The following is a 24,946-nucleotide window of genomic DNA, read 5'->3' on the forward strand; positions in this document are numbered from 1 at the left end:
TCCCACATCCGTACCTGGTGTGACATTCCAAGGATGAGTGCTTCGACCAAAACGGAAAACGGGTGCGCGTTACAATTGAGGGCGCGTTAGAATTGAGTAAACACGGTAAGCGTTTCTTTTTCGAATATTCATGCCGAACCTGCATATAACGAAATCCTCTTGATAACAGAAGTTTTTCGGGAATTTGTCAATTTGGTTATATCCAGGTTTAACTGTATATCCAGCAGCTCCTCGGTATTAAGTAGCTAGGGGACAGATTCCCTACATAATTTCTCCTTCACCTCTAACTCGACGGCAGAGCAGCTTTCGTTGACACAGCCTTTCTGCACGAGTTGTTCCTGCAGAGTCTCCCAGCCAGTGTATGAATGGACCTTCTCACAGCCCGGCAAATTTCGCTTTTCAAACTGGTTGAACTTGCCAATGACATGATGCACATATTGTGCCTTCTGCCATCAACATTACCCGCAGCTCTACTATATCGCACACTAAGATAATGCCACTTGTATTAGTATAACTGTGTCCGTTAGCCCAAAAGCATTTTGGAGGTCCAGTCCGCTTTGTTAGTGAGGCGTTTGGCTGTTGCTGTAACGGTTATAGAATGGAACCATTTTCTGCTCGACATGGGACCTTTGAACTTGAGAAAATGCTTAGTACCATTCCATTGTCTGTGTAATCAGCAATTTCATTTTTCTTTTTAATGTAATTGTGAAGAGATGAGAAGAGGACTTAGAATTGTGTGGTGCAGCATTTTAACCCCTTCAGTCACGGTGTGCACATTTGTAGACACGACTTATTTTTGCCATATCTGTGCAGTTGTAACAAGGATAGATAACAAAAATTAAGCTTAGAGTAAATTGAACGTTCTGTGTACCTCAAGTGCCTTCATTTTACTTCCGAGGGAAATGTATCGCTCCCGGAGATCGCCTTGGAGAAGGCACTACAGTGTTTGACTGGGACGTGTGAAATGGGACAATTCTGTAACAATTGTGAAATATTTTTTTTTCTTTCTAGTAATGCTTGCAACCAATAATTAACTTGTGCAAGTAATTCGTGCTAGTGATACAACTTTTTTGTGAAGAAAGGTATCATTACTGAGTGCACAATAATTAGATACTTAATCACTGTAATTATGCTGGCTCATCATAAAATGCAGAAAGAGTCATTCTACCACCTTGACTTGCTCTTAATTGAGTCTGCAGCACCTTGCCATGAAATTACGTAAATTTCATACATTTATCGGCTGTCGATCATAATTCTTGACTGAAAGGGTTAATTTCATGTTAATATGGTCTATGCATTATTTTACATTTCTCTCTTATGTTAATGGTGCAGCTGTTGTAGAGCAGTGTCATGTATCTATTTGTGTATTCAGGTCTTTACTCGAATACTGTACATAATGTATTGTTTTTTTTTTTTTTTCTTTCTTTAGGCATGATACTGAACCTTGAAGAGGAGCTGAACACAGTTTCCCAAACACTAAGGAGTGTTGTTGAAGCTTCTTAACTCTTGTAAACAGGTAGGTTTCCAAACTTATCAAGTAGCATTCTAAAAAACAGCTGCTTTCACTATGATCTTTGTAGTTATTCATGTTCTCAACCTTACTGCTGTTGACGTATTCTCCACAGTGGAAATTTTGGGAATGAGTATACTGCATTTATTCATGTAATGAAATCACTTTTTTTTTTCCACAAAAATGTAGGGTGAGAGTAGCATTTCTATACGGGGTAAATTTTATGGGAAGTTCTTCGAAACAGCAAAAGTGGAAAATTAATACAGTTATGATTCCACTATTTCACCACTATTTGCAAACCGGAACAGCTTTCTTGTTGCACTTAACTCTGCATTGGAATTGCCAGACCTGTTTTCCAGGTCACTGGTTGCCGTTTCCACATCGTGGTCCCACAACAGCTTATCCTCGCTGCCATCCAGTGCATTTTTGATACCAGTCTTCTTGAAGATTTTTGCAATCGGGTTAAATAAAAGTGAGCGCCATGCATCCAAAATCCAGAAACACACTAGCTCGTTGGACAATCTTTTAACCTGGCCGATTGGTGTCGGGGTGTGCCCTCCTAGGACCATCCAGTCCCATTTACAAGTTCTGCACCTTGTCCTTATGAGGCTTTTTCACACATACATCCAGGGGCTGCTGCATCGAAAGTGAACCCATCCGGAATGATGGCGATCTCAGTGCTCAGTTCCTCTAGTGTCCAGGTACATTTCCTTCCAGGTGGCTGCGAAAACTGTCAAGCACAAGGAGGGACAGGTGAAGCAGGGCGCCAGGTCGTCGTTTCCAGACGGTCCAGACCCAATTGGCCATTAAATCCACAGATATCCAACCTTTTCCTTGGGTTCTCACTTGTTTGACTGTTGGGAAAGTTGGCCTTCGGTATAGTCTTCCTCTTGAAGATAACATACAGCGGCAGCTTCCGGGCTGTCTGCCATTATCACAAGTACCACAGGGAAGCACTGATTTTTGGCACCTGTCGTTTTTTGACAAGCGCACTGTGTGCGCCTCTTTTGTCTACCATCCTGCTCATCGATATGCCAAAGTTTATCGGCGTCTGATCGACAATTCTCATTTGTGAGAAGATAAACTCTCCGTCCCACCGCAGGAGTATTGCAAATCTGCGAAAAGCGAGGATCTTCTCCTCGTAGCAAGGAGGCAGCTGGCAAAGTGACATGCGTCTTATAAAACAGTCTGTTGTGCCGCATGAACCATGGGATCTACCCTTGGTTTGCTTTAAGATCCGTGCAAGGCAGTGCCATGCTTTCTCGCTATGGCTTGCCCATGCGTCCTGATCATTTCATGTGAAATGGCACAGCTTTCGTTTTGGAGGTCTCTGATAAATTCAGGGACTTCTTTGCATGAGGAAACTTTCCGGTCTTCGGCCCTGAGAAGGCGCAATGTGTCCAATTCGTAGCGAGCAGCTTCTCGTGCAACTTCTGCCAGTAGCGCACGCTCACTTGCTTCTAGATGTACAACTAAAGCAGAGAGCAGGTTGTCAAGGAGCATATTGTCCGCAGTGGAGAGCCATATTGTTAAATTCTGCAATGGTGGCAATTTGAGCCAATCAGAAAGCCTATAGCAGCCCTCTGGGAAAATAAGCGTTGACAGGATGGCAATAGTGAGGTAATTAGTTTGTGCATGGTACGACATCTAGTATGCGCAGTGTGAACCACACAAATGGAGAAGCTCTTAAATGATATGTGCTGTGAATTGGCATCCATGACCGCTGATAATCATGTGAAATCCATGTAACAGGATAATGAAATGAGGTAGAAACAGGCACACTTCAGTGGTAGATGGTATTGCTGCCATTTCTAAGTTGCACGGGAGTAGTCGGCGTGTGCTGTTATCCAATAATTGCCCTTGGATAACTTAGCAAAAGGACCTGAGAGGTCAATGCCAACTTGCTGAAAAGAAGCTTAATGGGAGGCAGCACAGGCTGCAGACCCAATGGAGCAGTGTTTGGATGTTTTGCGGGACTGACACTGTGTAGAGCTGGCCATGAACAACTCAGCTGATTGTCGCATTTGGGTCTAGTAAAAAGCACTTTAAGTACATAGAATGTCCACAAAGTGTCCAAGTGACTAGAAGTACAGTTGTTGTGCATGGCCAAAGACTGTTGTGCATGGCCAAAGATTGTTGGCCAAAGACTCGCTACCAACACTAGGAGACTTGCACTCACACTATTTGTACTGGCGCCTGGCTCGCACACACTAAATGCATGTTGTAGTTAAGTTAGTGGTCGTGTAAAGTGGCTGCTAGCTGGTGTTTTTCCATGGTTCAGATTTGAAGATGTTGATCTGGAAAATTGGGTGCACAGAACGTGATCGTGGCACCCAAAGCAAGAGGTGATCAAAATTGGCTCTTGCTAAGGGGTATCCGGGGAAGGCAGTTTGTGTTGGGGTATTTGTGTCAGGCTGGAAGATTGAAATGGCAAAGGATAGGTCGTGACATTTGGCAGTAGTTGACAGAATGCATTATCTCAGTTGTGTTTACTCAAATCAGGCGTCTGCGCAGGAGGCTTGTCAGGGGGTAGGCAATGTCAGTGAAACTAGGAATAAGTTCACAGAGGAACAATGGCCCAGTAAACTAAAGTTCTTTCCCTAAGCAGCTGCCGTCTTCTGGCGATCAGGCTGGATGCTGTTCTTGAGACAAGGGTCTGAAGGTCACCAATACAGTTAACTTCCATTAATTCGACCTTGATAGGAATGTCACAATAGATTAAACTACTCTGGTGTGTATAATTGAAAGAAAAGCAGAAAAATACGCCCAAACTGTGTGCATCATTAGGCAGTACAGTTAAACCTGGATATAACGAAATTGACAAATTCCCGAAAAACTTCGTTATAAAGAGGATTTCGTTATATGCAGGTTCGGCACGAAAATTCGAAAATTAAACGTTTACCGTATTTACTCGATTCTAACGCGCTCTCAATTGTAACGCGCACCCGTTTTCCGTTTTCGTCGAAGCACTCATCCTCGGAATGTCACACCAGGCACCGGATGCGTGGACGCGTGTCGTTTCGCACAAGCGCGAGGCATCGGAAACGAAGAGCGAGCATCACGATGGCGTCGTAGCGTCGTCTACTGTTACAGTAGAACCTCGCTGTTACGTTCCCGGGGGGTGCGTTTTCCGGGCTGTTACGTCGTTTTCGACCGGTCCCGGCACAGCTTCCTCAGAACTCAATGCATTGGTAACCTCGCTGTTGCGTCGCTACTGTGGGACCGTTCCCGCATCATACGTTGCGAACTGCCACCCCGCGCCAGCCCGAGCGGCCATTTTGACTTTTCATGTCGCTTGGCTTGGTGGTTTGACGATGGCATTGGCTGCCCAAAGTGCCGGGGGCGACAACTATGACGTATTTTCGGTTTCCGCCAGCAAAAGTATGGCCCTTGAGATCCGTATTTGCCATATAAAGGTGGGGTCCATGACGCGTTGTGGCCCTAAAATTGGTTTTGGCTCATAGATATTCCGTATATAAGGGTACGGCCACGCTAGCGGCAAAAAACGCGCGCGTCATACAGCAAGCAGCAAGTTGCCGTGCGTCAGCGCCTTGCCGCGAGGCCACCGTGGCACGCGCGTCTCGCCGCGTGGCAGCGCGATAAGATCTCCTGCGCTCTCCGAACGGGCGAGCAACACCGCGAGCGCTCGTTGTTTCATGCGAGAGACGACGATCGTCGATTGAAAACCCGGCGCGGACCGGCAGCGCTCCGTGACGTCACCCTCGTCGCTCTTGATTGGTTCTTCATCTCGCTGCACGTGGCATTTGACGCAGAAACCATTTCGCGCGGCACGCCGCAAGACCCCCGCTTCCTGCCGCTTTTGCCGCGCGTTTCTGACGCACGTTTTTGCTGCGTGTTTTTGCCGCTAGCGTGGCCGTACCCTAAAGTCCAAGGGCGATAACGCAGTCGCCGCACGCCGTATGCTATATGTGCGAGTGAAAACGTGCGAGGGGAGCCGACGCTGCGTCTAAATCTCGCGCGCGCTAGAAAAGCAGGGAGGAAGCGCGCCTTCTTCCATTGCGCTCGAGGCACCAGCGAGGGGGGAGGGATAGCGGGGCGGCGTGCGGTCGCGCAGGCTGTATCTTGAAAGCGATCTGCGTTGGGGCAGAGTCTAGCAGTGTAGGTGCGTCGGCGGCTCATAGCTTTCTGCGTGCTGTGTGTTCTCGGCGCTCAGTTTGCGTTGAAGGAATAGACAACAACACGAAAGTCACTTCGCTCGCTTCTCCAGCGGCGCTTCCACACGCCGCCAGCGTTTGACAGCGCGTGTCCGCGCTGTCGAGTCTGATGTATCACAGCGTGTACCAGCGCATCGGCAACATCAGCTGGAAAAGGAGAGAGTGCCGGCTTGGCGGGCTAGGCCAGCTGCAGCAAGCAGCAGGATCAGATTTGATTGAAGGGAGGGGGAAAGGTCGCGCCCGCGGCGGCAAGATCGCCGGGTAGAGGGATGCAGGGCTGCCTTGCACACATGCGCTCGCTTCGCATTCCATCGCGGCGGAGAAGGTGCTTCCGGTTGCTGCTCGCGCAAAAATGACAAAATTTGGGGCGAAATCTCTAGGTGGTCGGAGGGGAAAATTCGTTATATCGAGGGGGGTCTCCCGCTGCCACTTCGTTACGTAGAGGTCTCAAATACATGTGCTTCTATGGAGTAATGGCGGGGAATCGAAAAACTTCGTTACATCTAGGAATTCGTTATATGGAGGTTCGTTATAAGCAGGTTTAACTGTATTTACCAGATTCTAAACCGCACCCGATGTCATAGGGAAAGAAATGTGGTATGCCTCCTTTCTTGTAATCAGAAGATGAAACCTGCAGAGTTTACCTTCACAGAATATAGTGCTTATACTTTATGTCCACTGTCGTCATACTCGGACTGCTGTTATCCTCTGTGTGGTCCACTGTGTTTGTTATTCCACTTTTTTTTTGAGCGGCTCTGCAAGCAGGATGGTGGCCTATGCCTAGACTGACCACTTTGCCAGTTCATCCTGCAACACACATAAAACTTCATGTCGAAAACATGTTACAGTAAAAGCTCGATGATACGAATCTCACGGGGTCACGAAAAATATTCGTATTAGCCGAAATTCGTATCATCGAAACACAATTAAAACTGTCGAATCTCAATAATTCGAACTCGAAGGGGCCCGAAAATTTGTTCGAATTAAAAGGACATATTTTTGAAGTATTCGTGCACCATAGCACGATGCACGAACGGTGCGAGTCGTGAAATATCGCGGCGCGCAAGCGCATAGCAAGGACGGGCCACGAAACTGCCCACACCGGCTAACGGTCGCTTCCTGATAACGACAGAAAACGAAGCTTCAGGGAGCGAGCGGGCGGCGCCGGCACACGGGTGCGCGCGGAGACCGTCGAAGGTGAGGGAGGAGGGCGGCAGGGAGGCGGATTTGGCCGCGTCAACTCCGCCGTTTTGGTGGCTCCCCTCGCCCTCCCTCTCAACTCCCTCGTAGCTCTCTCACCTTCGACTCCGTGCTGGCGCCAGCTTATTTTAGCCGCCCCCTGAAGTTTCGTTTTCTGCCGTTATCGGGAAGCAAACGTTTGCGGGCGTGGCAGTTTCGTTGGCCCGACTGTGCCTCCGCCACTGCTTCCCTCTGCGCTGCTGCCGCAGCGTGCAAGGTCAACATGTGACTAGAAAATAGAGGAGAAGGGTTCACTGCCATTTTATTCGCGTGGCTGAGGCCTCATTCGCACAGCCGTCGAACGCTCTGTCACGGCATCCGTTTTCGTCAGGGGAGAGGGTTTCCGAGAGGGTTTCCGTCGCCGTGCTGGCGACGGAAACGTAGCGCACCGCTCTGCGTCGCCGGCGAGCCGTTTTTGAGGGGAAAACGACTCGTAAACCCTCTCCCCTGACGAAAACGGATGCCGTGACGGTGACGTGACGGAGCGTTTGACAGGCTGTGTGAATGAGGCCTGAGACGTCGGCACTAGTGTGTGCTAGAATACGGTTGTCTAGAACACTCTAGTCGGCACGTACACGCTTGTTCCAGCGCGATGCAGAAACGGCGACCTTGCAATTTGAGAGAGGGGGAAATTTCCGCCGCGGGTTCTTTTTTTTCCCCGTTCCTTCGCGCGCGGCATTGAGGGGTCTCTCCTGAGCTTTTGCTCTATGGCGGTGTCGGAGCAATGCCGGTCGGAGGCGCCGCCGCGTTATTTGGCGCGCTGCTAAGAGCATTGTCGGTACGCGGTATGTTCGAAATAAGCGTATTAGAATTAACGAGATTCGACTGTAGCTAAATTAAAGAGTCAGAGGTGAACTCACTCAGGCACATGTACGCAAAAAGCATTTATTTCTTGAAGCGCCACCGCTTCAAACTCTTTGCGCCCAGTCGCGGAGTCCGCGCCGTCCGGCGCCGCGCCTCCACACCAAAAGAGAAGGAGAGAAAGCGCGTGACCGCGCGCTGTTCTCTTTCGCGGCCGTCGGTGGGGCGGCGTTTATTCGTATCAACCGACGCAGGCTGAAAATCGATTCGTAACAACCGTTCTCTAGCACGTTGCAAGGTAATGGGGCTCGGCCGAGACCACAGAAAAATTCGTATCATCCGGAAATTCGTATTAGCCGTGATCGTATCATCGAGCTTTTACTGTACTACTCTGTTACCCATAACTTAGCATGTAAAATACCATCTTTTAAATGAAATTTTGTAATAAAAGCTGCACATTGTTTCCACCAATCTATGTGAAAATGTGCTGTTGCCATCTTGAGATGACAATGGTGATCATGCTGGTTGTGACAGTAGGCTATTGTCAATGCCATAGACATCGTGTCTCTTTTACATTTTCTTAGAATGTTTGCCTTAGAATCGGATAACCACGGTAATATTTATTATGAGCTGCTGCTTGAAACATGTTTGAGGAAGTGTTGCTCAAGGTGCTGATGTACTTGAATGCATCCTCGGCCCCAACCTTATGCGAAAACGACAGTTTCGTGGTGACCAATGCAGCTTCTGCATCCACCGCACGCAGACACACAGTGTTGTAAGCACAGTCGATTCCGCTTTTGTCGCCATTGGGAATCGGGCCGCCAGCCGGAGCACAAATTGTCGTTGCTTGTCAGCGGACTACAAGCTTTGTCCATAGTTAGTGTTTACAAAGTCCTCAAACGAAACTCTCTTGAAAGCAAGGTGAAAAATGGGTATTTTCATTGAGAGATGGCATGTCTGAGACACATTCACTGTCCCCAAGCCAGCAGCCACTTGAGTTACCATTGGCCTCAGGCACCTGTGCTAACCAGTCAATACAGTAAAACCTCGGTGATACGAATCTCGCGGGGTCGCGTGAAATATTCGTATCACCCGAAATTCGTATCATCAAAACATACACAATATTAAGAAAATGAATTTATTTTTACCAGAGAAGATTTCTAATAGTGGGATCCCATTGATACCTTCCTCGCTGCTGCGTTTTCCCGGCTGCTACGTCGTGTTTTCGCGGTCCCGACCTAAATCCCATTGACTTCCATGTATAGTCGAATCTCGATAATTCGAACTCGCAGGGGCCCAAAAATTTGTTCGAATTAAAAGGAATTATTTTTGAAATATTAGTGCACCATAGCACGACGTACGAACGGCGCGATTCGTGAAATATCGCGGCGCGCAAGCACATATCGAGCGAGGGCCACGGAACTGCCCGCGCTCGCTTCACGATAACGGCAGAAAACGAAACTTCAGGGAGCGGGCGGCGCAGGCACGGTGAGAGAGCGAGATTGTGGTTGTGAAGAGGCGACGGGCGCACGCGCGGACCGTCGCAGGTGGCGAAGGAGGGCGGCTGGGAAGCGGATTTGGCCTCTGCAACTCTGTCGCTTCGGTGGCTCCCCTCGCCCTTCCTCTCAACACCCTCGTAGCCCTTCGACTGTCTCCGTGCGCGTCCGCCGCTCCCACCGGCCCAGCGCCGCTTAGCCCGCTCCCTTACGCTCCCTGAAGTTTCGGTTTCTGCTGTTGAAGCGAGCGTTGGCCGAACTGGGCCTCCGCCGTTGCTTACCTCTGCGCTGCAGCCGCAGCGTTGGCTGAGACGTCGGCACGTACACGCGTGTTCCAGCGCCACGCAGAAACGGCGACCTTGGCGTGACGCCGCGGTTCTTCTTTTTTTTTTTTTTTTTCCTCCGCGCGGCGTTGAGGGTCTCGCCTAAGCTTTTGCTCCCTGGCAGTGTCGGAGCAATGCCGGTCGGAGGTGCCGCCACGTGATTTGGCGCGCTGCTGAGAGCATTGTCGGTGCGCGGTGTAAGTTGCAACAAGCGACCGGCACGTTGCAGATACGACGCACCCGCGCGGGTGCCGTTACTCCGTATCCTGAAAGCAATCTGCGACGTGCGCATAGTGCGCGCCCGCGCGGACCTTATCGTCAAAATGATCTGCGATGTTGACAAAGTGCGCCTACCGCCAGTAGCTTCGTATGCGCTGTGCCTTCGACGTTTAGTTCGCGTTGAAGCGAGAGACAGCGCAAAGGTCAATTCGCTCGCTGCTGCTGCTGCGTTTCCATTGCTTCACCTTTCGGGCGAAACTGCGGCTTTTTTTTTTCTCTCTTTTTTTTCGCGGTCCCTTGAAAAACGTATCAACGGGACGTTTTCTTCTTCTCCAAATTGTCACTGATCGCCTTCTGAAAGGCGTATAAGTGCGCGCACGTGATCTTGAGAATGTTTTCGCACGCCACTGAACGCCTGAGCAAGTCGAGTGTAGGGAGCGTTTTGGCCGTCGAGGCTGCGCCGCGGTCGTCGTTGCAGCATTGGTCCTCGTCTAATTTCTCGCTAAGCAACGGCTAGGCTGTGATGTGGTCCAGTCCGCTCGACGTGGGGACCAATGAGATTGCGCAGCCGTGTGACGTAGTCGGTTGCTTCGCGACTATGGATCCCGCCCAGATCCCGCTGTGCCGGCTTGTCTGTGCCGGTGGCCCCGCCGGCTCGGCCGCCGCCGCTGTTGCTCACGCGTTCGTATGATCCGTAGCGGCGCGGCAACACGTTCGGAACAGCCGATTTTTTTCGTATTGTGAGCAATGTATTTGGCCGGGGAATGTTACGAATTCGTATCACACCGAAATTCGTACCAGCCGGGTTTGTATCACCGGGGTTTTACTGTATTTATTTGGTGAAGGCGAATTTCAGGATCTAAATAATTAGTCATAGCCCATAGAAATCTATGAGTGCAGACCTGTACCTTTGGTCAGTATCAAATGAACTGAAAACATTAATTAACCGTAGTCAAATTGATGGAAGTCTACTGTACTACATTTTATTGGAGTTAATAACTAGGCTGGCGTTGTTGATGCAGTCGAAGGCAATATGCAGACACGTGTTGTGCACATTAAGCATGCATTGGAAAATCGCATAGTCAAGCTAGAAGGTTAATGATGTCCATGAATCCCTCAAAGGTTGCAGGTTGTGTTGCACAGCCCATGCAACATCACATTGAATTCAAATAGGCCATCTGTGGTTATGAAGGCCGTTTTCATATAGTCTGTCGTGCATAAGAATTTGCCAATGCACAAGTGTAGGTCCACAGAAATAAAGCAAGAGGATGAATAAAGAGTCAGATGCATCCTTCTTTATGTAAAATTCCTTCTTATAATGACAGCATTCAATCAGCCATAATTGGCATGGAATTTTCAGCTACCATCTCTTTGAATAAGTATGATTGGAGCTGTCGAAGAACGATTTTGGTGGCTTTCTTCATGATTTCACACTCATTTGCTGATTAACTTATGCTCGGAAGGTGAGATGTGACATGGCTTTTGGCTTATGAGATGCACCGATCTTGTGTTGATTGTATGGTGTGTTCGAGATGCAGTGATAGACTCTTTTCTCAGACTTCACAAAGCCAACCACTGACAGGTGCTTGGACAGCACACCCACCAATGCCTGGTACTAATGCTGATTGCCTTGCGTACCAAAGACAAGCTTTGTGTGTGCGTGGCAAAGCTCAGCAGGTTCACCCAATAAGTCTGTTAGTGCAGCTACTGAAGAAGATATGTACAGTCGAGTCCCGCTACAACGAAATTCACGGGACACGCGAAAAATTTCGTTGTGGCGGAACGTTGTTGACGCGAAATTAGTATGTACAGTCGAATCTCGATAATTCAAACTCAAAGGGGCCGGAAAATTTGTTCGAATTAAAAGGAGGACTTATTTTTGACGTATTTATGCACCATAGCATGACGTACGAACGGTGCGAGTAGTGAAATATCGCGGCGGGCAAGCACATAGCGAGCGAGGGCCATAAACTGCCCACTTCGGCCAACGCTCGCTTCCCGATAATGGCAGAAAACTAAACTTCAGGGAGTGGGCGGCGCCGACAAGCCGATGGGCGTGCGCAGGGACTGTCGAAGGTCAGGGAGGAGGGCAGCAGGAAAGCGGATTTCGTCTCGGCAACCCCGTCGCTTCGGTGGCTCCCCTCGCGCTCCCTCTCAACTCCCTCGTGAGCTCCCTGACCTTCGACTGTCTCTGTGCGCGCCCGCTGCCGTTCCGGTGCCGCCTGCGGCACCGCGGCCCGGCGCCAGCTTAGCCCGCTCCCCGAAGTTCCGTTTTCTGCCGTTGAAGTGAGCGTTGGCCGGCGTGGGCAGTTTCGTTGGCCAGACGGGGCCTCCGTCGTTGCTTCCCTCTGCGCCGCAGCCGCAGCGTTGGCTGAGACGTTGGCACGTACACACCTGTTCCGGCTCGATGCAGAAACGGCGACCTTGCCATTTGAGAGAGTGAAATTTCCGCCGCGGATCTTTCTTTTTTTTTCTCCGCGTGGCGTCGAGGGGTCTCACCTAAGCGGTGTCGGAGCAATGCCGGTTGGAGGCGCCGCCACATGATTTGGCGCGCTGCTGAGAGCATTGTCAGTGGGCTGTATGTTCGAATGAACCGTCGCAAATGCTTTTGCGTTTGAATTACCGGGCGTTTTCGCCTATTGGAATACACATAACTTTGACGGAACCACAGTGTCAGTTCGAATTAAGCGTGTTCGAATTAACGAGATTCAACTGTATATATGTACGCCAAATGGCAAAGCCGCGAACGAAACTGAAACCATCGTCCGGAAAATCTTCGCGATGGCGTGGGGACAAAGGTTGCGACGTACCGAAGGCGGTCAATAAAGTGTCAAACGAGAGAATGCATTTCGCACCGCTTACTCATTTTGCGGCACATGCACCGTCGCAACGTAGCGGTTTGAATTATCACAATTTCATTGCATATTAATGACGAAGTCAGCAAATTTGGCAAGCTTGCGCTTACCGGAAGTTTTATTTCGAGAAGTCGGTCAGCCTGGATTGTGAGACGGTTAGCAAAGGCGTTACGCGATTCTCACAGTCCGTTAAAAGAGCCATCGCAATGTCATTGTCGTAGGCTCTGATAACTTTTAAGATAAGGTCAAAAGGATCCATTATTTTCAAAGCAGTCGCCGGAGTCGGTGTGTCTAGCGGGTTGTCATTTTCCCCAGACGACGAGACGTTGGCATCATGTTGACAACAGCGGGTGCGGCGTGGCCGCCGTATCTTGAAAGCAATCTGCGCCGTGCACGAAGTGCGCGCCCACTCGGGCCTCATCTTCAAAGCGATCTGCGGTGTGGGCAAAGTGCAACTAGAGCCGGTAGAGTCGTGTGCGCTGTGCTTTCGACGTTCAGTTCGCGTTGAAGCGAGAGACGGCACGGAGCTCAATTCGCTCGCTGCTATTGCCGTGCCGTCTCATTCCAGCGTGTTGACACCGAGTTTCCGCGGTCATTGAGCGAGATGTGTTCATGTTTACCTGTGCGTGCGTGACACCGTGCTTGGTAATTTAGTTAGTTAGCGAATGTTTACAAGTTCATACGGCCGATAAAACTACGATCCTTAGTTCGTAAAGCTGTCTATTAATCTGCTATAGCAATCAATGCTTCGCCTTTCGGGCGAAACTTTTTTCCTTCCGCTTTCTGCCTCGGCGATCATATGTGCCTTCTCCTCAGAGAGAAATTTGCGCTTCTTCATTGGTGTAGCCATTTCTACCGGATACACACACCACAGAAAACGGCAGTGATTGTGGTGATCGCGTGCAGTCTCGCGCAGGTGCGTGACGACCCCGCGTGGCTATGGATTGCAGTGGTGTAAATCGGTACTTAGAACTTGATTTCGTTTGCGAAAACCTCGTTCGAGTGGACATACGATCGTTACAGCTTTGGAAGGGCCTTCTAATTTGACTACTCGGCAGTTCCAATTTCAATTCAGTCCCAGTTTCGTTCTCAAAAAGTTTGTTGAAGCGGAAATACCGAATAAAACACTTTCGTTATGGAGATACTTTTTTGTATTACTTTCTATGGGCAGCTGACAGGGAATCGGAAAATCTTCGTTGTGGCAGAAATTTCGTTGTAGCGGCATTCGTTGTAGGGGGTTCGACTGTATTCTCTAAAGTAGGCAAGACTCAAGTTGTCTGGAAGGGAAGCAGCATAGGTTCTGCCAAGTCGTTTGCTGTCTGCAAGCCAGCACACCCTTTGGCGAATGACACCACACAATGAGGAACAAAAACATTCTTCACACAGTTCACATGCATGGACTCTGCAGAGGCATGAAAAGCACTGGGAACTGTGCTGAGACAGTTGACCAAAACACACAGCAGTCAATGCAGCTAAAATAGTATTTCCAGAAATGTGAAATTTATCTCCTTGATTGCACGAGTTTTCCAAGAGCCTGGACAGTACATAGCCATTTATGAAAACCTTCCCCATGTGTCAATCAATGGTTGCACCACACTGCTGCAAGAAGTCAATGTGCATAATCACGTTGTGTCAGTCGGGGAATAAATATATATATATATATATAAAAGCTTTCATTCAAAATAACAGGTGTAGGGAGCGGGTGGGTGGAGCCCCTAGTCCAGGGCTCCACTGGCTTGAGTGGTCCGCCGTGCCTGGTCGAGGAGCGCTAACTTCTTTTGTAAAAACTCCACCACCCAAGAGCACTTCTGCAGTATGCAAACAGAGTGCAACAACTCCTCCACTTATTCCACAAAGTGTAGCGTGGTCCCACCAAAATACTACTATGAACCTCAAGAGACCATTAAGGGGGGACATGGGTCTTTAAACCTAAAAATTGCCAAAAAATCTAGCTTTGTAAAATTGCCTTCTTGTATTCTGCATCTATTGTTATTTTGATCTGCCAAGTTTCTTATCCTGTAGGTTGATATTTCAACCGTATATATTAATTTTAAAACTATAGGGTGGGTGATGCGTTTGTTTTCTTCATTTTCTCGAAATACTAATTTTGCACACCCAACTAGCCTTTTACTATGATACATCAGTACCTATCACAGATAGGATATTTTTTCTGCAGCATGAAGCTAGATGTTTGGAGCACACAATATTGGGAGCAGAATTTAAATATATTTGTTTTACAGTTCTCAAAATTTGTTTTTTTGCGTGACCATTGCATGGCAATGTTCAAAACACTGGAGTCTGCTGTAAAACAAGAAATAGTGACCCAATGATAAAAGTGCTTCCATCATTGTGTGTGTTATGCTTTCTAATATTGATCAATGTGCCATATGTATATTTTTATACACTGGTTATTTGTCCATTGTTCTAAAAACAAACAAAATTATTTTAATTATCTCGTAAAATAATGTACCACAGAAAAAATAATTACATTTTTAGAATTTGAAAATAAACAAGCATGCAAACTTTTACCAAATTTCGTTTAAAAATAAGGGAAGATAACCTTAAAACCAGTGATATACTCATGACTGAAACAGTTGCTCTGGTATCCACTAAAGCCATTGTAATGTAGACACACCACCAACAAGAACATGAACTTTGTTCATAAGCGTAAAATCTATGGGGTATTTCCATTAGTAACACGTGCGTGATGCACAGGTTCTCTTTAGTTTTGTAGCAGGTCATTTTTGTAGCGGGTCAAAAGAGAACGCTGTTCGTACAATAATATACGCACAAGAAACAGGAAATACGTGAATAACACTTATTAAAAGATTTCACAGCTAGAGCCAACATTACCATGAGACAATAGGCAATAAAGCAAACGACAGCATGCATTAGAGTCAAAGCACACCAGTTAACTGTTGCGTGAGCGGTGGGTTGAGACGATGAGGCAAGTGACGACGAGCTCGCCAAGGTGCTGGTTGGGGTGCTCGACGCGTCGGAGACATCCCGAAGAGAGTTGTCGCTGGTTGACCGAGAAAACACAGGTGTCACATCGGAAACCTTGAGGATGAAGCACCATGAGACTGGGACGTCCTGGCCAGGCATCTTTACGCAAGCCAAGGCTCGCAGTCCGATTGATCGTGTTCCGCCAACGGGCCCAGGTGTCCATAGGTCTCAAGGTGGCAGTCCATGGTCCGACGAAGTCGCAAAGTGTAGGAAGGCATTGGGGCGGCCCTCGGCTGCTCGCCCCAGAAGGGTGAAGTCTTTGTGCCTCATGTCCACCGCATTCTTTAATGCGCTTTGCCTTTTTCTTCTCTTCATGGCTTCATGTTTCCCCGTGATTGGTCTCCTTTGGAGCTCTGTGGATTACCGCGGATTGGCTCCTGTCTCCTTTCTTTCACCGCGTGCTCTCCTGCTTGACTCTTCGTCGGCTTATCTCTTCCAAAGCACTGCCCTTACGTCTGCACGTGTAATCTTTGCTGTCGTCTTCCTTTTTTTTTTCTTTGCATCAGTAATTGCACACTTTTGTATACTTCACTCATCATAACGTGCCAAATGAACTTGCCTCATTGGCTGCACTAGCGAGTTTTCTGGCATTGAAAATCGCCTTCACTGTCAGAAACGCCAAAATTGTGATGATTATGTTGTGGGCCCAGGCCTCAAGCACACAAAGATGGCACAATGAACACAGAGAGGCTTTAATGACACGGAGACGGGACTAAGACGATGTACACGATAACACACAATTCACTTCTAGTTGTCTGTCGCGTATACAGCGTCACTGTCGGATGAAGTCTAATAGTGTGTCGGTATCACACACTCACATCACGAGTAGTTGGAGTGTTGACTCTAGCAGCGGGTGGCGCAGGTGATGGAGGCCGGGGCGGAGGCCCGGCACACGACGAGCCACTCGCTTGACAGCTGGGTCGGGACGTCAGCCCGCCACGGCTGCACCGGAACACGCCGGCGTCATATGCCCACACAGCAGTGGAGCAGGCCGGATCAGGCACAGGAACAGCCAGACCTGTTTTTCCAGCTCACCCAGGAACACCGGTCCAGGGTAGATAGACAGCTCGGCTCGTGAGGCATGAAGACTCAGACCAAGCACAGGCTCAGACCACGCACAGGCTCAGCCCAGGTACAGCGACAGCCCAGACCGCTCTTCCAGCTCAACCAGGAACACCGGCCGGGTGTAGGTGGACTGCTTGGCTCGTTTGGGACGAAAGCCCAGACCAAGCAGCTCAGACTGGTGACATGGCTGCCCCTTCAGCCCCAGGCACCGACTCTTCCTCTTCCTCGTCCATCGCGCACCACAACAGTCACGCACCTTCGGCCGCGCAATTCAAACACAGTCTTAACTCCTATCACAACGTTGCTGTAGCGATGGTACGTCGAGGTGAATGGAGTTCACAAGATGGTGGTGGCTTCAAACTTCTGTCACATGCCAGGGAAGTTGCTCTGGAAGCTTCTCTGCCAGTAATTGTTGCCTCGAGGGGAGTGCTGCAAAAATCTGCACATAATAAGAGGCTTTTTCCAAAATTTGGCATGCATAATTTTCTTCTAGTATTATATTTGGGTACCAAATTTTTTCACATTATTCCATGCATCTACTTGCAGTTTAGTTTTGAAACATGGTGCACAGCAGCAAGCATGTGTTGCTATCGTCATCAGGTGCTGTAATGGAAGTGAAAAACCGAAAGCAATATCAGCTGTGCTTAAAGACATGTCAGTTGCCAATGCCTGCATATCGCATACCATGCCAGTGACCACACTTACCACGTCCAATCATTGTCCCGTTACCATGTTAGTGAACTGCACGATGGCAGCACCATGGATGTAGTCAGTGGAGAGCAATTTTGGCTGCTGAAACTGTCAGTGACAGTGTCGCGGGGCGACACTGTCACCAGTAATGCAAGGCATGTAATGCGGCATCGCTTCTTGATGCAGCAGCTTAGCTACTAGGGAACAATCTCGTAGATAGTTGAAGGAGGGTCAAAGCACAGGCTTGTATTCACGGTAACTACTGTTGTGATGTTAGCCAAGTGAACATATTTCAGCATGATGATGATGATGATAATGATTTATTGGCATCTCCTTTGAAACGGGGTGGTGACAAATACAGTTAAACTATTTATTTATCCCTCAAAAGATGGCGCATCATGTATACAAAGAATGCGTACGAATTGGAGTGAGAAAAATCGCGAAATTTAACCTCCGAACACCCTTGTGGGGCCGTGCTCGACAGCTGACCACTATGGCCGTGTTGCGTTGCCGGGCCCTGCCCGACAACGGACCACTAAGGGTTAATCCCTTGCATTCCATTAGGATGTGCTGAGTGGTCTCCAGATTTTTGCTGCAGCATACACATGCCTCATCTATTTGTGAATATTTGCTCCGGTATGTTTTTGTCCTTAGACAACCAGCTCGAGCCACAAATAGCAAGGCACTTCCCTTCCAATTTCTTTCTTCTCATTCTTGTAAATCTACATGGTCTTTTTGTTTCCATTCTTTGCCTCCAGTTCACTGTCTCTGTCTCTCTCACTTTCTTTTTGATGACTCCTGGTTGTCTATTTGCACTTAAAATTACCCTGTACTTGGTTGCCAACTTTCTTTACCTCTTCCTCCATTCTGTGTCCACGCTTTTCAGGTACAGATACTTGTGCACTTTAGCCACCCATTTATTTTCATCCATGTTCCTGAGTCTTTCTTCAAAGCTAATTTTGTTCTGTGCTTCTCTGACTTCAAAACAGGCCCAACCCACGTCACTCTGCACTGCCTCATTGTGGTTTTACTGTGGGCTCCCAAAGCCAACCGGCCTACAGATCTTTGGTTAACTTCCAACCCCGACAAGATATCTGATTTTAAGCATAGAATGGCATGTGCGGACGTTAGCGCTGGTACCATTACTCCTTTCCCGATTCCACGCACCGCCTCATATTTATTGTGGCCCCAAAGTGCTCTGTTTCATTATTGCTGCATTCCGCTTCACCTTTATTTTCAGATTATCTTAGTAGGTGCTTGAGTAAGTCTTTTCTTCATTTAGGTCAGGGGTTCTCAAGCATGTTGGCCCTAGGGAACCCTGCTAAACTTCATCAAGTGCCATGGAACCCCCCCCCAACCTTCCAGTAAAGATGCTAGGTGTAGCGTGCAACATGTTTGGGGCAACGGTGAGGGTGTACAGGCTATTTTGATGGTGACGTGCAACCCACGTGGTGCAAACTGGGTGCAATCGTCATGACCCAAGACAAGATAGCATCGCTACCAAGGCATGACCAAGGCACACCACGAAAACGAACTTATATACTTCGTTACACCTGAAAACTCGGTTAATTCGGCCATTTTTCTTTTGGTCCCGTGAAGTCTGAATTAACGAGGTTTTACACTCTGCAAAGTAGAGCCGGCACTAATCCTAAGACCTCTTGTGATGAAAGGTTAGAAGTCTCCCTGTGCGATATGCACTGAAAACTCTAGAATGAGTTTTAAGAGCATGTGGGACAGGGGGACTCATAATTAGTTATAATTAGAATTGGAATTAGTGCCGGTTCTACTTTGCTTACTGAAAAACCTTGTTTATTCGGATTTCTTGGGACCGAAAAAAAATGTCCAAATTAACCGAATGTCGAATTATCGCGGGTATAAAGAAAATAACAAATGCTTACTATGTCAACCGCCTTTTATTTACGGAATGAATCCGCAAATCCTCTTTCTATTTTGCACAAAAGCAGTGCGGAAACCGCAATTCTCGTCATCTCGTATCTGATTAGCGCTCGCAGCGGCAAAGGCCTTGCGATGTCCTTTGCAACGCGCGTCTTCATCTGAAGCACGCTTTTCACTACCGCGCGCACATACATTATTTTTAAATGCATACGCATTTCTATGCTTACCCAACGAGAAAACTGTTCATGCGTCAGTCCGTCCATCCATCTCTCGTGTTAGATGATCACTTTCAAGATAGAGCCCGCAGCAGCGAAAGACGTTACCTTCGGGCTGCCTGGCACTTCAGGGCAAACGAAGCGGCGAAAACACAACGTGCGGAGTTAGCAGCAGTCAGAACTGTCTGTCCGCTTCGCAGATCACTTTCAAGATATGGTACGCGCGGCCGTGCCAGAGTATGTTTGATTGATCAACATCTTCAATGCTATGACCATTTAAAACAATATCTACATGTGGAGGGATTTCTTTGATCTAAAAACAATTGCCTTTGTTTTGCTCTCAATAATTTTAATACCATTAGATAACAACCATAGTGCTCATTTTTGTAATGTCATTACAGATGTCTATATAAGGTTATGCATGTTTTACCAGAAAATAAAATGCTGGTGCCATGGCATATATGATAAACATTGCACTACAATTAAAATGTATCACATCATTAATGTAGAGCATCAACAATAGAGGATCTAATATACTCCCCTGTTAAACTCCACTAAGTACCTGTAAAATCTGTGACTAATTTATTTTGATGATGTGTTGCTGATGGCATAGATAAGATCTTGTTAGCCCCAGTGTGCAACCCCACCTGCCATAATGACTACCGTAAAATTCCGAGCAAGCGCCCCCACCCGTGCAAGAGCCCCCCCCCTAACTTCACTGCTAATTTCAAATTTCCGCGCCATTCCGGGAAAGCCCCCCCCCCCCCCCCTCCCGCTCCGCACCAACACTGGCCTGCCACATCCAGTCCATGAAAATGATGGCAAATTCGGCAAATCGCACCGGTGCGCATCGGGGCGCCCCAATGAGCCATTTCATCGAATCATGGTCGTACCCGGGCGCCCCAGTGGGCACACGAGTGCATCGGGGCAAACTGCGGCTGGCGGTCTGTAGTTCACGGACCGCCGGCCGACGGCGAGATCTGCCTCTCGCACGGCACAAAGGAGTTCCCTGCGGCACAGCGACGTGACCACTCGGTGACAGAGGAGTGGTCGCGGCTACGCTCTGGCGTCGCCGGCAACTTCACCGCTGCTAATCACTCGCCACCGATATCGTCGCTAGGCCTTTTTCAGTTCACTTCAAATCTGTAGCAGACGGCGCTTCAGCACGAACCGCCGACGCTCCCAAGCAGCAATGTTTTGTTACCGTCGTTGCCGCTTTACCCTCTCCTCGCAATAATTTCACACGATGAAGAAAACATGATGATATTTGCGGCGCCACCAGCTGAGATGCGAGCATGGCCGAGCCGCGGTTCGCTGTCCGCCGTCGGTAGCCATGCACTGCAGCTGAGCTTCACTTGTATCGGAACTCTCATTAGTGCTAAACGTTTCACTGTGGACATGGTTTTTAATAAAGTGAACATTACGCGTCACTTTACTCTTGCGGACATAATTTTGCCTGGAATAGACGCTGCATAACCAATGTTCGCGTCGCCGGTCGCGGCGACGCGCCGGTGCAGCGTCGATGCGCTTTCTGTAGTTCTTTTGGTGGTTTTGAGTAACGGTGGTGTTGAGAGTGATAAATGAGAGTGATTCATGTTCAATAAAATTTTAATGCTATTCCCACTGCGCTTCTTTGTTTTTTTGTTTTTTTTTGTGGGAAAATTTTGTCGTGGCCATCTTGAATTTTGGTGCCGTTCCGGGATAGCGACCCCCAACTTTGCTGGTAATTTCGACTTGCTCGAGGGGGGGCGCTTCCTCGGAATTTTACGGTACGCTTTTTTTATTAAAAGTTTGCTGTTAACTAAATCGAATGCCTTAGTATAATCAGTGAACAGTCGAACCATTACATATTTCTTTTCAAACTATGTTAGAATGTATTCTTTTTGTTGAAGTAATGCCAGTTCTGTAGATTTATTTTTGCGAAAACCGAATTGACACTCCGTAAGCGGTTTGTATGTTTCAACAAAATTTGATATCCTGATGTGTTTTAGCTTTTCAAAGGCTTTTGAAAGAATTGGCAGGACAGATACAGGTCTATAATTTCCTAATTCATCGTAATTGCCCTTTTTATACAACATTACTACCTTTGCAATCTGCATTTTACTCGGAAAAAAAAATGGATGTAGCTAAACAGGAATTGTATATGTGCACAAGAATTGGGGCTAAAGTATTGGCAACAAATTTCACGGGTCATATCCGGATACTATCAATGTCACTACTACTGCTATTATTCAAATTTCTAATTATTGACAAAATCTCAGTTGGTGTCGCAGGGCGAAAGGCTTCTCAGTTTATTGTTCTAAATAAACAGATATGTCGGACAAGACTGTGTCAATAGCCACATTTGTGAGAAAATTATTGAAAGCATTGGCCCACTGAGCACCGGAAAGCTGCTTACCATTAACATTCAGACTTGATGGCCCTCTGTGTGTGATCAGAATTCAGTGAAGTATTCAGTCTGTTGCACAACACCTCGCGTCGTCCCATTTTAATATCTAAAAAAGATTAATAGTATTCTTTTCTTGCTAACAGGAGCTTTTAGTTAATTTGTTTCTATATTGTTTAAAAACACATGATGTCTGGACTACAAGAAGCTATAAAACTCCAATATAACTGGTTCTTTTAAAGGGGCACCAAACCACCCCTCATGCTTGATGAAATAAGTCTGCGGGTAGCATACGCTGCTGTGAACATCTCGGCCAAGTTTTGCTGTCGTACGTGCTGCATGGAGCTTGTAAGCGAAGTGCAACGTCGCCTTTCTCTCAAATGCTCTCGTTTCAACAGAAGTCATAATCCTCGTTCTTTCCTGGGTGCTTTATTTTGTAATAAAGCACATTCCGATACAAGGCTGCTATTGGTCGCTGTGGTTGGCTACACCGCGGCCGCCACGAGTCCAATGCCGTGCGGCTCGCTGAGGACAACCACGTTTAGCTTACATTTAGCACGTCGTAGGCACCAAAATCGGAAGTCGTGTGGCATCTACGTTAACATCCAAAATGAAATTTGAACTGCACTCCACAGTGACATTTCAAAGGCGGAGCGTTGTGGCCCTGCCCCACTCCGCCGTAGCCTTCGCTGTGCGAGCCATTGAAGAAGGAAAAGGAGCACAGCGGAGGCGGTGTTCGATTTCCAATAACTCTGCTTCTGCTGAACGCATGAAGTACTTTTTGCGGCAAAGTATTTCTCAAATAGCCTATTTGCACTTCAAATGCCTTTCTCCACTTCGATAAAGAGTGGTTCAGAGCCCCTTTAATCTCATTGCATAGCTCAGGCATTTCCATGGCTTTTCCCTTTTACAAGGAAGGGCATCTTGTACATATACTTAAATGTTTCGAGGAATGTCTTACACTTGTTCAGCATTACTTGTTCTCTGAATTGCGTCCCAGTTACCTTTTACTATAAAAAGGACTATCCAAGACCAAGTGCCCTTTTTCTGATGACACGACTAATTCTATCAAACATTCTGTGAAGAACTATGCAATTCTGGCAGCCATCTGTGAGGACATTCTGAAGAGAAAGCTCCTCCCCTGTCCATGCACAGCAGTAACCTCGTTCAACAAAGCAATCTTGCTAGGGGAATGTTCCTTAAAATAACTGATTTCAGATCAGTCAGCCTCCTCTCTGCAGATTACGAAATTCATGTCACATCCTCGGCATGTCACCTTGAGGCAGCTGAGGCATTCTGGAGAAGTGTTGTTGGCCCACACCAGATGCATCACTTAGCAGGCTGTCCTATCAATACCAACTGACACCGCATGAGAACAGCTTGCGAGGTGACAGTGGTTATTAGCCATGCTCCAGCTTGACCTCGGTAAAGCTCTCATCCAAGTTGATCAACTTTTCTGCTCAAATTGCTATGACATGCTGAAATTTGATAGTTGATGACTAGATGGATTGAGCTCTGCTACTGTGAAATGACAGCTCGAATAGTTTTAAAGGAGGGCAGTTTAAGATGGGATGTGGAGAGCTGCAACCCCTGGCATATGCAGACTTGGCCATCATAGGCATGGTAGCAGCAAGTGTAGAGATAATCTAATCGCAAACCAGTTTTACCACATCTCAATGGCCATATTTAATCTTGCAAAGGGACAGGGAGCATGGCCTGGGAGACTGGCCCCAGCAAGCATTGCTATCTACTTGAGATCCAATGGACTGACAGAGCTGAGCACTACAAATGAGTAAACCTACACATACATTCTCTCATCATTTTTCCACAGAAATTAGCAGTCTATTTTTTGTATGTCGGGGTGTGGTTATTTCATTTACCCTTTATGTGCTTAGGACGAGCGTTTCTTGTCCAGGCGTTTTCTCCAATATATGCCAATAAATCTGTCGTCCATGGATTTCCTGTCATTTGCCGAGTGCCACAGATGAGTGGCAGCCATACTGTCATTTTTGTTTGAGTGCTATACTACCACACGACTGCAGCTTTCCAGAAAACTGTTTTGTGAGTACAGTTGGCGGAAGCACAGCGGAAGACTGGCTCCCATGGGTTTTAAGGAATGACAGTGCAGAGTTGGGTGGTTGCAGCGATGATGCCCACCTTTTTCAGAGTTGGAATTATGGTGTTTTTGGACGTTTCATCACCTGAAGTACTCATATAGGCTTGGGTGGATCTAGAGTCATGTTTGGAGTTTCAACTTAGTATTGATGATTGTTAAGAGTTTGAACTGTGGCGGCCTCTCTCGCATGGACGCGGTACAACGAAAATGCTTTCCTGCTTGCACCTTTGCAATTTATTTTTCTCACAGCATCAGGAATGACGTGTCGCATGGAGGACAACAAAAGCACGCTTCACTTTTGTTCCAAGAAGTGTCAAGCTTTATATAGAGCTGTTTCTATAGCCAACGCCTATCCGCAGCTCAAAAACATGAAAAGATTTACAATAACAGACAACAGAAAATATCAATGTAACTGCTAATATTGCAAATAATAAAAACTGTCCACAATGAATGAGTTGTAAAAAAAAAATTTGTAAACAATTCGGTGAAAAAAAGACAGAAAGGGTGAGTAACATGCTTCAAGTCACGCATTAAAGGTGCATAGATTGTATGGTAATAATCGTGTTTGCAAATATATAGATGCCATGAAAACAGCTGAAAATTCAAGCAAAGGGGTGCACGCCCTTCCTCTTGGAGGAGCCACACACTCCGCCATCCGCAATAACATTGCAGCAGTCATTCCTGCATCATTCACACTTCGTGCCGTGCGCAAATAGCCAGCAGCAACATGAACTAGGGGATTCCCATGAAATGCAACGTTTGCAAAACCACTGCTGTAAATGTGGTGCACAGCAAAGGGGAAAAAAAATTGGGAGGTTCCAACAAGGGTCATGTAGGCCCTCGGCTCTAATATGGGAGAAGGCAGGGGAGGAATGCTGCTTGCAGGCACTTGTTGATGCCGTGGAAGAGACTGTGCTGTTGAGGACTAGTAGCTTGCCTTCTCGCACCATCAGC

General features: G+C 47.5%; 1 protein-coding gene across 3 annotated transcripts in view; it reads left to right on the top strand.

The window, feature by feature from the left end:
- LOC119436640 (ragulator complex protein LAMTOR3-like) overlaps nucleotides 1-24,946 on the top strand; it is a 106,053-nt gene that overhangs the window by 73,981 nt on the left and 7,126 nt on the right. For all 3 annotated transcript variants that reach the window (XM_049659420.1, XM_037703567.2, XM_037703570.2), the window contains exon 6: nucleotides 1,430-1,516. In XM_049659420.1, coding sequence (XP_049515377.1) covers nucleotides 1,430-1,503 — 74 coding nt within the window. In that variant the 3' untranslated portion in view covers nucleotides 1,504-1,516. The remainder of the gene's footprint in view (nucleotides 1-1,429; nucleotides 1,517-24,946) is intronic.

This window comes from Dermacentor silvarum, chromosome 1 (assembly GCF_013339745.2).
Source record: "Dermacentor silvarum isolate Dsil-2018 chromosome 1, BIME_Dsil_1.4, whole genome shotgun sequence".
Taxonomy (NCBI): Eukaryota; Metazoa; Arthropoda; class Arachnida; order Ixodida; family Ixodidae; genus Dermacentor; species Dermacentor silvarum.